Source organism: Carcharhinus amblyrhynchos, chromosome 12 (assembly GCF_965287045.1).
Source record: "Carcharhinus amblyrhynchos chromosome 12, sCarAmb.v2.hapA, whole genome shotgun sequence".
Classification (NCBI taxonomy): Eukaryota; Metazoa; Chordata; class Chondrichthyes; order Carcharhiniformes; family Carcharhinidae; genus Carcharhinus; species Carcharhinus amblyrhynchos.
This window is the reverse complement of record NC_137335.1, coordinates 73,188,088-73,201,613: the sequence shown is the minus strand read 5'-3', so window position 1 is coordinate 73,201,613 and position 13,526 is coordinate 73,188,088. Positions and strand designations below refer to the sequence as shown.

At 41.8% G+C, this 13,526-nt stretch overlaps 1 protein-coding gene across 6 annotated transcripts in view; it reads right to left on the bottom strand.

Annotated features, from left to right (window-relative positions):
• Nucleotides 1-13,526, bottom strand: part of birc6 (baculoviral IAP repeat containing 6) — a 232,795-nt gene that overhangs the window by 105,885 nt on the left and 113,384 nt on the right. For all 6 annotated transcript variants that reach the window (XM_080200712.1, XM_080200715.1, XM_080200714.1 and 3 more), the window contains 8 exons: nucleotides 10,742-10,917; nucleotides 9,455-9,551; nucleotides 8,041-8,235; nucleotides 7,313-7,513; nucleotides 5,706-5,985; nucleotides 3,857-4,113; nucleotides 2,626-2,734; nucleotides 913-1,134 (listed from right to left, as the gene is read on the bottom strand). In XM_080200712.1, the coding sequence (XP_080056838.1) occupies nucleotides 913-1,134; nucleotides 2,626-2,734; nucleotides 3,857-4,113; nucleotides 5,706-5,985; nucleotides 7,313-7,513; nucleotides 8,041-8,235; nucleotides 9,455-9,551; nucleotides 10,742-10,917 (1,537 nt within the window). The remainder of the gene's footprint in view (nucleotides 1-912; nucleotides 1,135-2,625; nucleotides 2,735-3,856; nucleotides 4,114-5,705; nucleotides 5,986-7,312; nucleotides 7,514-8,040; nucleotides 8,236-9,454; nucleotides 9,552-10,741; nucleotides 10,918-13,526) is intronic.

The window sequence follows — 13,526 nt, the reverse complement described above, 5'->3', positions numbered from 1 at the left end:
TTCTTTACCGAGAGGGTGGTGAGGGATTGGAATGCCCTGCCTGCTGCAGTTGTAAATGCGCCTAGTTTGGGGGCGTTTAAGAGATCCATGGATAGGTTTATGGACGAAAAGGGATTGGTTTAGATTAGTGGGTCATTGTTTTTTAACTGGTCGACGCAACATCGTGGGCGGAAGGGCCTGTTCTGCGCTGTAATGTTCTATGTTCTATACAGATTTTTGATTGACAAGACAGCAAGGGTTATGGGCTGCAGGCAGGAAAGTAGAACTAAGGCCATGATCTGATCAACTAAGGCCTTATTAAATGAAGGAGTAAGCTCAAAAGGGCTGATGGACCACTCCTGCACCATTTTTTTCTGTTCATAAAAGGAAACTGGGAATCAGAATTTGAGATTGATATTGATGCCAAATGTAGAGCAAGCCATTACATGAGACAAATCCCCCCACAAATCCACTCATCCATTACTCTTTCAGTCATGAAAAGTTTCCAACTTAAATTTAGGATCAGTAGTAGGATATTGGTTGAACCTACCATCCCTCACTGAAAAGGAACTTTCTAATATTGACCTTGCTGTTGGGACAGAGGTTTGTTAAGGTTACAAGATCTGGACACAACTTGCCTACGCACAATCTTAAACAGAAAATGGTTTTGAAGACACACTTTGCAGATTACAAAGTTGACAACTCTCCAAAATTTTTCTTTAAAAATTGATGTTACTTCCATTGTATCCATCACCACATCACAACCTCTGGTGACAGATTAACATGATGTTTCAAGTCGAAAATTCCAAAAGTAACTGATTTTAAACTACTTTTAAATAACCTATAAATCCATATAGAATAATACATATATGAACAGAAATCACTGAAGGTCATTTTGAAACAATGAAATACTTTAAGAAGCACAATACTTACTCAAACAGTTCTCTGTTTAGCAAGCCTGGAAGATCATACTCGACTGGTAACTCGTAGCTATGCCATAGGACAGCAGCTACACAATGCAAGTGAGAAGGTGATGGCATAAGGAGACCATACTCGCGAGTTACGTTCTCAGAATTTACAGAGGCCATGTGGCCACTTCTCTTTAGTGCAGCCACTCCCGCAGAGTCATAAACCCACTTCAGCAAAGCTTGTATCCTGAAAAAGAAAAAATTGTGCATTAGCTCAGTGAACTTGAAAACTAAATGTCAATATATGTTCCTTCCTTAAAAGCTGGAAACTAAAGTACACAACAACAATTCCCACCATCAAAATGTCATCCAAGTCAGAAATCAACAACACTCTCCGCATTGTTAAATTGGTAGAAACAGATTAATCACTGGATTGAAATGAAGTTCCAACCTGATGACAACCAGTAGAATTGGGATACTATTGGCATTAAAGCTACTGGGCTAGGAATGGGAAGGAAACAAAACAGGCAGGATGCTCAGACATTGCAATGCACTGATCCTTGTGCAAGGAACTTGGAAAGCATAGGTAATTTTGGTATCTCTCCCAGATGAATTAGTTAATCTAAACCAGGTGAATAAACATTCCAAAGACTGAAGTTCAACATACAGACATTAACTACCTCATTGGCAAAAGAGGGTGGAGCTGGGACGGCGACTGCCCACATCTTCTTTTAGCATCTCAAAAAAGTATTCCTGCTTCTCCTTCAGGTTAAGTAATTTAAAGCTAACTTTTTGATATCTTTCCATCGTAAAATTCTGCCAGTAAAATTAGACATGGTTTGTATAGCTTCAGCCTATTGTACGTTACAGGATCTGCAAAATCTGCATCATGAATCAGCCTTCAATCTAGCAAGTTGGTGTTCTAGCTGTCCGGCAGCAGGCTCCTTGGTGATGCAACAGGTTGAAGCTCAGGGATAACTAAGGTGCCAGAACATTCAGTTAGAATCTACTCTGCAGTGCTTTCTGGTATTTTATTTTTAAAACAGTTTTTAGTGGCACAATTGTTAGCACTGTTGCCTCATAGCACCAGGGACCCAGTTCGAATCCTGGCTTCGGTCACTGTGGGTGTGGAGTTCACACATCCTTCTCATGTCTGCGTGGGTTTCCTCTGGGTGCTCTGGTTTCCTCCCACAGTCCAGAGATGTGCAGGTTAGGTTGATTGGCCATGCTAAATTAACACTTGTGTCGGGGGATTAGCAGGGTAAATAAGCAGGGCAATGGGATAGGGCCTGGACGGGATTGTGGTCGGTGCAGACTCGATGGGCCAAATGGCCTCCTTCTGCACTGTAGGGTTTCTGTGATTCTATATTTGCAGACTTTATCTGAAAATAACCTTGCAACTCAATACTGAGCCGAACAGGATATCATGAAGATAATAAATGCATTATCTACAATTTAAAATGTCAGCAAACATAAGGTTGGTCACTATGTTATTTTACAAACAGGCACTATAAAATCTCACCTGGAAAAGCTGCTGTGGAGTGTTTACATAGCAGTAAAGTGGTAGTAAAAAGACACATCCACTGCATGGCCATTTTGGCGAGATAAATTATCCTTAACACATTTTGCCTGTTGTAAAAAGGCATTGCTTAGACCATTATATATTAAAATTTCCCAAAGAATAATTTATCCATAGAAAATCAAATCAAATCTTCCCCATACAATACTGATGTATTACCTGTCTTTAGTGCCAGGGTCCTGAGTTGTTCCAAGTTGATACAGGATATCGATTGTTGAATCAGAAGATAGACCATTCAGTCGTCCAAAAAGCAAAGGGCTGTTCAAATCTAGACAAACAAAAAGTTGTTAGAATGATCAAAGTTACTTTCCAGAGGGTTGGTTAGTCTGTGGTTTGGAGGTAGGGCCACTGGAAAGCAAAGGGGAAGCAAAAAAATTGATAACTTCTGTCTCTCAGTGCAGGACATCATCTGACTAAACACCTATTTTTCATTCAGGTGGTGACCATTCTAAATTTCTCACGAAGTAAGTAAGGAAAAAAGGCAATTTTACCCATCAAGTCCATCTTTCTACCATTACTATTACTGAGTATAGGAGTAAGGATGTCCGTTAGAGTATAGGAGTAAGATCCCTTTAGAGTATAGAGGTGTAATGGTGCCTTGCTGCAGTTATACAGGGCCTTGGTGAGGCCATACCTAGAGTATTGTATGCAGTTTTGGTCTCCTAGTCCGAGGAAGGACATTTCTGCTACTGAGGGAGTCCAGCAAAGGTTCACCAGACTGATTCCTGGAATGGCAGGACTGACATAAGAAAGATTGGACCAATGTGTTTTGTACTCACTGGAATTTAGAAGAATGAGAGGGGACCTCACAGAAACATAAAATCCTATTGGGACTGGAAAGGTTAGATGCAGGAAGACTGTTCCCATTGCTGGGAAAGAGTAGAACTAGGAGTCACAGCCTAAGAATAAAGGGGTAAGACGTTCTGGGTGAGATGAGGAAGAACTTCGTCATTGAGTTGTGAACCTGTGGAATTGTCTGCCACAGAAAGCTGTTGGGGCCAGTTTGTTAGATATGTTCAAGAGAGAGCTGGACGTGGCCCTTGTGGCTAATGGGATCAAGGAGTATGGCGAGAAAGCAGGCGTGGGATACTGAAAGCGCATGATCATGTTGAATGGTGGTGCAAGCTCAAAGGGCCAAATGACCTATTTTCTATTTTTCTAACAGATGCCAAAGCCAACTCCAGATTGTTTTTTTACAAGGGCTAAATTAACGAAGCAATCACCAGCTAATTTCTGCTGGCATGGTGAAAAAGAAATTGCCTGTTTCCTCATCTGTCAGTTTTAGTGTCATCTTCACTCATTTCACAAATTACTACTGGATTAGTCAAAGAGCTTAATTAAGCCCGTTTCCCACTTCAGCTTAAATAACATAAATTAAAGTATTTCTTACCTGTTGGGTCAGTGCCTGAAGCAGCACAATTCCTTAGGAGAATATCAATCAGTTTTAGGCCAATCCTGGTCGACTGCAACCCAATCTTTACCAACACAGCTTCAATATTTGGTGAATGCATACCGCAATATGGTGACATCAGCAATGCCGCACAAGTCTGCAGCAGGTTTGCAGTAGGAGCTGCTGCACTGGCCATCATAGCCTCAAGTTCACTTATGTGGGTCAAACAATGGTGAAGCAGTCGCATCCAACCAATACTGAAAATAGAAGTAAATCATAGAATCATACAGAACAGAAGACAGCTATTCATCCCATTGTAACTGTGCCAAATTCAGTCCAAGAACTTGTAGAATATACAAGGAATACTTGGGACAAAGTAAAAATTTCTTTCCCACCAAATCCATTTTCCATGCTCTCCTTCCACAGCTATTTTCTCCTTGCATGAACCTATTCCCATGAGTGACAATAAATCAAATGGAGGGCAGATAGAGTCCAAGCTGACAACGCAAATATGGATGAGCATCACAGTTGAAGCAGATTCTGTTCTTACCTGATGTCTACAAGCCTGCATACATTTGCACAGTATTGGACAGAGACTAGACATAGAAACACAAATTCATTTTTCCCTACTGAAGCTAATTGTAGCATCTCACCACTTAGTGACTGAGATCAACTACTTTGAGCATGGAATAAGGATTAAACCCAGAATTATCCAAGTTGATGTGTCCGTCACTGACTTCCAAGACCAGCTATGACTTCAGAAGATCCACCATCAAACAATGAGTTCTAATATAACTTTAGAAAATTGACATTTTTTGATAAAGTATTAAACTCAATACTTAACATTTGATACACTTATGATGGAAAGATTACATTCTAAACGTGCAAAATAATATAACCAATGTAGGCTCTAAAAGCAGGCATTTACCCAAGACTTTAGATAGTCAATCCGTTATGATCTCTAGAATACATGCATATTTCCAAGTAGATTGGTTGGGAGATAGACATTGTTACAAATATTAGACTTTATAAGGCGGTTATGTTTTAAATTGCCTATTTTAATTTAAGATAAAAGATGGTTATTCTGCCTCGAATGAAAGAGGGGTTGCAATTGTACTAGAATCTGCCAGGAGACAGGCTCATCTGACTTGATTGCCATGCAGAAAAAGTTCCAAGCCAAGACCTATTGTGCCAGTTCTCACACCTTGATAAAAGTAGAGAGAAAATACTGTTATTGTGTTAGCCCCAAGCAGAATGCTGGTGGGAAATGATTTTCTGTTCAGAGAGATGGAACATGCACAGATTTAGTAACCAAGGAGTCAGAGATGTTTTGCTGCTCAAAAGTGATGGAACGCTGAGCGAAGCGGCATTCAAAAAGGTCTGTCTGATGTGGCAGGGAGAAGGGAGCCAGCTGGAGAAGTCGGGAGGGGTTGAACTTGAATCTAAAAGGTTACGTAGCTGCTGGGAATGTGTAATATATAAACAGATCATGAAGTATTTCTAGTTGAGTTAATTAGTTAATGAAAAATAGCCTTTGCTTTATATACAGAAAATTATATGCGCACATGTATGTGGTATATTAGTTGCCTACTATGTTTAGTTCATGTTGGCCACCTTGCCATCTCATGTGACACTGTCTACCCCTGTTGTCTGAATTACAGGTTACTTCCTCAGACCACTTTCTTGTTTTCCTGACCACCCACATTCCCATATCCCTTTCCAACCTCCTGCAAGCAATCTTGCAAAAAACGCTCCCAAGAATCATTCTGAACATAAAATAACTCCTTCTGGACATTTTTTGAGCTTTGTTCAGGCATTTATTATTGTCATCATAGCTCCAGCATCTCACCTAGTTTTAGAAACCTGATCTTCAGAGGGCAGGAAAGGGTTATTCACAGTTGCAGATGAGGTGCTGCCAAAGGCAGTTAGGCCCAGTAGTTTGATCTGCGATAGGCCAAGCGTGCTGGCATCCCGTGGGCGGTGCAGTCGAAGGCAGACAGCTGATGCCACCTCAGCTTTGACCAGCTGTATTTTAATGTAGGTTAGTCCACTAGTAATAACTGGAGTCGAAAGGGGCAGCATGTTCACTCCATCTGCACTGATCTCAACAGATACTGAAGAAGGACAAGCTGCAAGAAAGAAAGTGGGTTAAATGTAATGTTCAAACAATTGACTAGTTGCATAAGCTGAAGGGTTAATTTTTATTCAATGTGTACTCAGTTATTATACAAAATTGCTTTCAGTTAGGGGTTGATTAGTATCATTATGTCCCACATCACCAAGTATTCGCTAGTAAAGACATTATTAAATGATCAGAATTGTAACAATTCCTAGTTCAAAAAGTAAATCATTTTTTTTTTCTTTATTCAGTCATGGAATCAAAACACCATTGTGGCAAGGTCAGCATTCATTGCCCATTCCTAAATGTCCTCAAGAAGCTGATGGTGAGCACCTCCCTTGAACCACCAGTCCATCTGGTTAGAACAGTGCCGTTAGAAAGGGGGTTCCAGGTTTTGGACCAAGCAACATTGAAGGAATGGGATATAGTTCCAAGTTAGTATCTTGTATGACAAATTGGTGCAGTGCATCTTGTAGACAATACACACTGCAGCCACTGTGCATCAGTGTTGGGAGGAGTCAACGTGTGACATGCCAGTCAAGCAGGCTACTTTGTCATGGATGATGTCTTGATTTTTATTTGACCTGTGCTCATCTTCCAGGCAAGTGGACAGCATTCCATCAATCCCCTGACTGGAGTCTTGTAGACATATTTCAGGGAGTCACAAGGCTAGTTACTGTCTGTAGAATTCTTAGCCTCTGGCCCATTCTAGTAGCCACTGTATTTATATGGCTGATCCAGTTAAGTTTCTGATCAATGGTAATTCCTACGACACTTGGCACTTCAGTGGCAAGTAACATTCAGACTACAGCTCAGCCTAAGCTTGAACGTTGCCCAGGTCTTGCTGCATGCAGGCATGGACTGCTCAAGCTTGTGAGGAGTTGTGAATGATGCTGCAATATCAGTGAACATCTCCACTTCTGACGGTGAAGGTCATTGATGAAGGTGGATGAGTGGGCCGAAGACACTATCTACATCACTTCTTTAAGGCTAGAAAATAACTCATTTGTTACTCATCTTTATGCCTTCTTAAGCAGAGCCTAAAGCACACTAATAATTTCTACTGTAATAGTTCATGCCAAATTTCGGATCTGTACTAGATGTTCCATGGCTTAGATCGTACACTCTTATAAACAGACTCGATCTTCCCCAAGAACTGCATAATGCACTGAATTCCATGGTGTCATGCCAGCATGGTATCATTTGCTGCTCTTGCAAGAAAAAAAATGGTACTAGCGTCCAGTCCCCTGACCTCTGGACAGAACACTTTAGACAGCAACCAGTACACTAAATGTTTAGTCTAATCACCACAAAACCTCAATGCTGAATATACTTACTAGCTAGTGATGCAAGGTGAGGCTGTATATGTATCTCCTTCAGTAGCACCGCAGCTGGCAGGTGAATAGTGAGGTCACACCATGCTTCTTCTGGTAAGAAGATATATGACCAGGCTGCAGATCTGGCTCTGCGATGGGGTGGTGTGGCCTGAAGCAGTACTTCGGCTGGCTGAGCTGTTGGGCTACTAGAAGTTATTGTACCTGCAATTAAAAAAAAGGCAGACTTTTTTTCTTTTACATACATAACTGAAAGGTTTCTTCACATTTCGCTGCAGTGTATTGAAACCTGTAAAAACATCATTGTTTCAAAAAACTGGCAACAATATTGGATACCTGCATGGTATGGTCCTTCATTTTGTTAGTGCAAAATTAAAATTAAAATTTACACAATGGGCAGAATGGTAGCATGGTAGTTAGCACTGCCGCCTCAGCGCCAGGGACTCGGGTTCGATTCCTGGCTTGAATCACTGTGTGGAGTTTGCACGTTCTCCCCGCACATGCGTGGGTTTCCTCCAGGTTCTCTGGTTTCCTCCCACATTCTGAAAGATGTGCTCATTAGGTGCATTGACCCGAACAGGCACCAGACTGTCGCAACTAGGGGAATTCCACAGTAACTTCACTGCAGTGTTAATGTAAGCCTTACTTGTGACTAATAAATAAACTTTTAACTTTGGATTAAATTGCATTGAATCAGAAAATCAGTGAAACACAAGCTGGGCAATACATACCCAATGGGGCAAAGTTATGAAGTCCTTCTGCATTGTCTGGCTCCGAGGCTAATACTCTAGCCTTCATGTTTCCATCAATTGTCTTACCAGGCCCACAGTCAAGGAATTTCATTATGGTAGATACCATACTCCGTGCTGTATTAACAATTGCTCGTGTGCTTGTTACCATGTTATTGCAGATAAGCTGGACTCCCCCTTAAAAAAATGAAATATTGAATTAGTCCAATCCCATCCAGCAGAACAATGCCACACGAAAAAGTAATAATGAATTGCTTAATATGTTGATGTTATGTCTTTTGTCAACGAATAAACAAGTTAGCACAGAATGGTTGGTAAAGTAGGCAAAAGAAATTCCCTGCCCTTCTTTGAATATTGTACAACATTTTTAATGTCTACTGAAAAAGCAGTTGAACTTTCATTAAATATCTTAACTAGAGGAAGGTGGTAATCAGCTGCTAGGCTAGAGTGTCAGCCTAGATTATGAGCTTGTATCGAGTTTGATGCTACAGACTTCTACTTGGAAAGAACTGTGCTTCAACCCCATCTGGTGTTACTGCATTCAGTTCTGGGCAGTGCACCACGACTGTGGCAAGTGTCACAGTGCAGGTTTACTAGATTGAACAGATTACTAGAACAGAGGGACCAAATAAAGAAAAAGTGAGAATTTCCTAACCAAGGAAACATAATTTCAAAAATCAGTCTTACTGATCAACATGATTTGGGGGAACGATGACAGAAAGGGAAGTAGAAATCTGGATCTCTCTTTTATAAAAAGCTACTGAGAAATGCCTATTGAAAATTTCAAAACGATGAATTTCAAAAGATTTCAAAATGATTGTTAGATAAGGGCTCTAGAACCAAGGTGGTTAGATAGAGGCAAGATACAGGTGAGCCATAATCTGACTGAATGGCAGAATGGATTCAAGGGGAGGTGATGGCCTAGTTCTGGGGACCTGGGTTCAAATACCACCATGGCAGATGGTGGAATTTGAAATCAATAAAAAAAAATTTGGAATTAAGAATCTACTGATGATCATGAAACTATTGTCAATTGGTGGAAAAACTGATTTGGTTCACTAATGTCCTTTAGGAAAGGAAATCTGCCGTTCTTATCTGGTTTGGCCTACACGTGTCTCCAGAACAACAGCAATGTGGTTGACTCTCAACTGCCCTTGGGTAACTAGGGATGGGCAATAAATGCTGGCCAGCCAGCAACTCCATGTCCCGTGAATGAATAAAATAAAATGGCCTACTCCTACTAAGCGAGGCTGACACAAAACTTTGAATATTCTTCCAGACTGTTTCTAAACAATCTCAAACATAGGGAATCAAATGGGATTGACCCCTGAACCACATTTGAAACTATGACCTATTATTTTCTATTGAAAAAATTCCATTCTTACAAATCACCTACCCATGTCATGGAAAGCTTTTAGTGCTTCAGTCGAATCCAACACCCGCAAAATAAACCACAGTAGTGGTTCAGATAACTGGCACGTTGAAAGTGAACCCTAAAAGATTAAAAGATATTACACTGAAATTACTGAATAGTAAAAAAACAGAATGTAGTCCTCATTAACTCATTATGGTTGATGTGTAGTGGTTCTCTGCTGAGAAAATAGAACTGTTCTTCTTCCCTACTACTAAAGTTCATTAAGCTTCTGCCATTAAGTGTGGAAAAATGCAGAACAAAAGGGCAGTAATATGCTGCTTGGCATTAATTGCCAACTATTTATGTGCACTCCCTATGCCTGCAATAAACACTTGAACAGTTTCATTGCAAAAGAAATCCCTGATTAAACTCTGTATGCCTTCTGCAAAATTCTGATTACTTTCAGTGAGTTGACGACACAATCATCTTCAGATCGACACGACAATTCACTCCAATTTTCTCCCTCTCTCATCTTGATGGCTCTAATTTTTGCTGTGATGTTTTCATCAAGTCAATAAGTGGATTCTCCTCACCCCCCTGCCCTTGTCCCTTTCACTCAAAGTGCCTTGGCTAAATGCAGTAGCCAGCTGTCTTTACTAGAGATCAGCAACCTGGTGGAAAAAGTGTTTACAAACAGAAGATCAAGGCAGTAAAATCATTCACTGAGGATGTCCACAATCCACCATCCTCACTGGTGAGACCAGTCTCAGATCAGGTCTAATAGTGGGTTGGGAGTCAGAAAAAAATAAAGCAGAGGCAGGAATATTAAACATAGGCTGCCCCTGAGCACCATGCAGCAGGCAGCCTGAATCACACCAGCAGTTTTGGGCATTAAGAACATAAGAAATAGGAGCAGAAGTAGGCCATCTGGCCCTTCGAGCCTGCCCCGCCATTCAATAAGATCATGGCTGATCTGTCGTGGCTCAGTTCCACTTTCCCGCCCTCTCCCCATAACCCTTAATCCCTTCTCTTATCAAAAACATGTCCCACTCAGTGTAGCCACATTGTAGCCACTCAGTGTGAACGAAAGGGAGATCAAAAAATGAAGCAATGTAGGACCATCTGCCACCTAATGTCTTTACTCAAATGTTTATCTGCAAAAGTGGAGCATTAGATGACAATCCCGAGTTGTTCACGTGGCAAATACATGACAAATATAACAGACCTGTGCTCTCTCAATCTGTTAATATAATTTTCACCAAATTTTAGAAATATGATACAAACAGCATATTTGATCAAGACTGCAGACATGACAAATAATTCAATTACCTGTCTTCCCATATATCCACAGGCCATATATGTGAGAATTGGCTGCAACATGACCTGTACTGAAGTAGCTTTTTTGCTCAGTGTAGTCAGAATGCTGAAGAGACCATCACCAACTGAAATTGCATCTAAACCACTGTGGAAGTTCTCATGCTTAGTAAGATGTAATCCACTCGCACCTGATCAGGGAATAAAAGCCATAAGCATCACTGTTAGCTTCTGCAGTTTTTGAGGGGCAGAATTTATGCAAATATTAAATAAATCAACATATTTCACCAATTCTAACCATTATGATTTGGGCAACTTAATATTTTCTCCACTTATCACGGTATTTAAAATAAAACTGTGTTAATTAACCTTGTGTAAAGGACAACTTGTAAAAATTATATTTAAAACCTGCTCCTTTATTTAAAAAAAATTTGATTTCCATTTCCAGGGTAGCTCATATTTGGCTGAATTTAAGCTCTGAGTAGTAAGGGTCCTCAGTCTTTTCAATGAATTGTTGTTCCATCCTCTATAAGAACAATATTCTTATCCTAAATGCTCTTCCTGTTGCCACACCTCTTTACCCACCGCTCCACTTTGTTCGATCTCCTATTTAATTTGTCAAATGTTAACGCGGTGATTAAAATGACTAACTTCTTTAAACAGCCTTACAAGCTCATGCAACAAGGTTCTCCTGTGCTCTGTTCTAAATGTGGAGATGCCAGCATTGCACTGGGGTAAGCACAGTAAGACTTGGGTTCATGTCACACCATCTGTAGCCCCCATGACTTTCCTGGGCTTGCAAAATCCCACAAATTGTCCTGGTTTGAGACTATTCACACCTCTAACTTGTGTTTAGCACTCTCTCCACTCGCATTGTCTGTACTTGTAAAGACTTAATTACGTAAAGACTCGCATTCCAAACATTATCTTGTAAATTGAGTCTTGTCTCTATGTATGCTGTGTTTGTGAACACAGCTCTTCACTCGCCTGAAGGAGAAATGCTCCAAAAGCTTGTGCTACCAGATAAACCTGTTGGACTTTAATCTAGTGTTGAGAGACTTTTTAATCTGTTCTGAAGCAGAGTCCCTGGGTGGAATTTTCCCATCCCACCCACCACAGGAATCGCAGCAGGCAGGGTCAGACCATGCAGAAATCTATTGACCTCGGGTGGGATTTTCTGGTCTTGGACGAGCAGGGCCACAGAAACCCAGCCCACTCGTATATTTTTGTTCCATTATTCTAGATAACTTAACCACTGTTACTATATACCGTGTAGAATCTGTTATTAATTTTAAGACACAATCTGGAGCAGACGAGTGAAGGAGCAGAGAGACGGATAAGAAATTACCTGTTAAAAACCTGTTTAAATAAGTTTAAAGCACTTTCATAGTAAGAACTTACCTTGTAGAACTGTTTAAATCATTTAAAAGCATTTTTGCGGGCTTTTTGTATCTACCGCTTTAAGAATTCTAAGGGAGTGGATAGCAGGGAGTTGTGGGGGAGCAAGCTTTAAAACAGTGCCAGGTTTAAAACGAGGCCTGGTGTAGACAGCGGGCAGCGTCGGAGCGGGCAGCGGAGTGAGAGGGAAGCAGAGTGAGCCACCAGGGCTTAGGAGCAAAAGGGCTGGGGGGAAAAAGGGCCAAGTAAGTTCGTGTTGAAATTTTCAATATTACTACAGTGAATAATGGAGGGGCGCGTGATGTGTTGTTTCTGTATGATGTGGGAGCTGGCGGACCCCAGGGTCCTTCCCGTGACCATGTCTGCAGTAAGTGCAGGTTGCTGGAGGAGCTCCAGCTCAAGGTAGATGAGCTGGCCTCTGAGCTACAGACACTGAGGCTCATCAGGGGGAGAGAGGGTGCCATTGTCAATGGGGTGCAAATGACATCCACCCCCCCTAGACAGGCTAACTCTAAGGGTCAGGAACAAGAGGGGGGTGGGGAGCGGGCGCCTCAGCCTCTCAATCTGCATAACAGGTTTGAGGTTCTTGCTTCCAGTCTGGACGAGAACGAAGGAGGTGAGGTTGGTGAGCAAACTGCACACAGTACAGTGATGCAGACGCAGGACACAGGCAAAGAGAAGGTGAAAAGGAACGTAGTAGTGATTGGGGATAGTGGGGTTAAGGGTATTGACACTGTCCTTTGTCACAATGACAAAGTGCACAGAAGGGTGTGTTGTCTGCCTGGTGCTCGGGTCCGGGATGTCGCATCTGGGCTGCAGAGGAACCTGGAGTGGGAGGGTGAGAATCCGGTCGTTGTGGTACATGTGGGTGCCAACGACGTAGGCAAAATGCGAACTGAGGATCTAGGGAGGGAGTATGAAAAGCTGGGAATGGAATTAAAAAGTAGAACCAGCAAGGTGGTTATCTCTGGGCTACTGCCTGAACCGAGTGCAGACGGGCATAAGGTTGATAAGATTAAGGAAGTGAATGGGTGGCTCAGGGATTGGTGTGGGAGGAACGGGTTTGAATTTATGGGGCATTGGCATCAGTACTGGGGTAGGTGGGACCTGTTCAGGTGGGATGGGGTTGGTCTGAACCGTGCTGGGACCAGAGTCCTGGCGAATCGTGTAAATAACATTACAGGGTCTAAAGTTAAGGAGAGGGTACAGGTAAGGGAAGAGGCCGAGGATGTCCCAATAATAAAAGGGAGTAGGGGGCGTGAGTATGGTGGCGTTCTGGCAAATAGGGTCCAGGTGAAGGCTGGGATGAAGGCACTTTATCTGAATGCACGAAGCATTCGGAATAAAGTGGATGAGCTGGTGGCGCAGATCAGCACAAATGGATATGATCTGGTGGCCATTA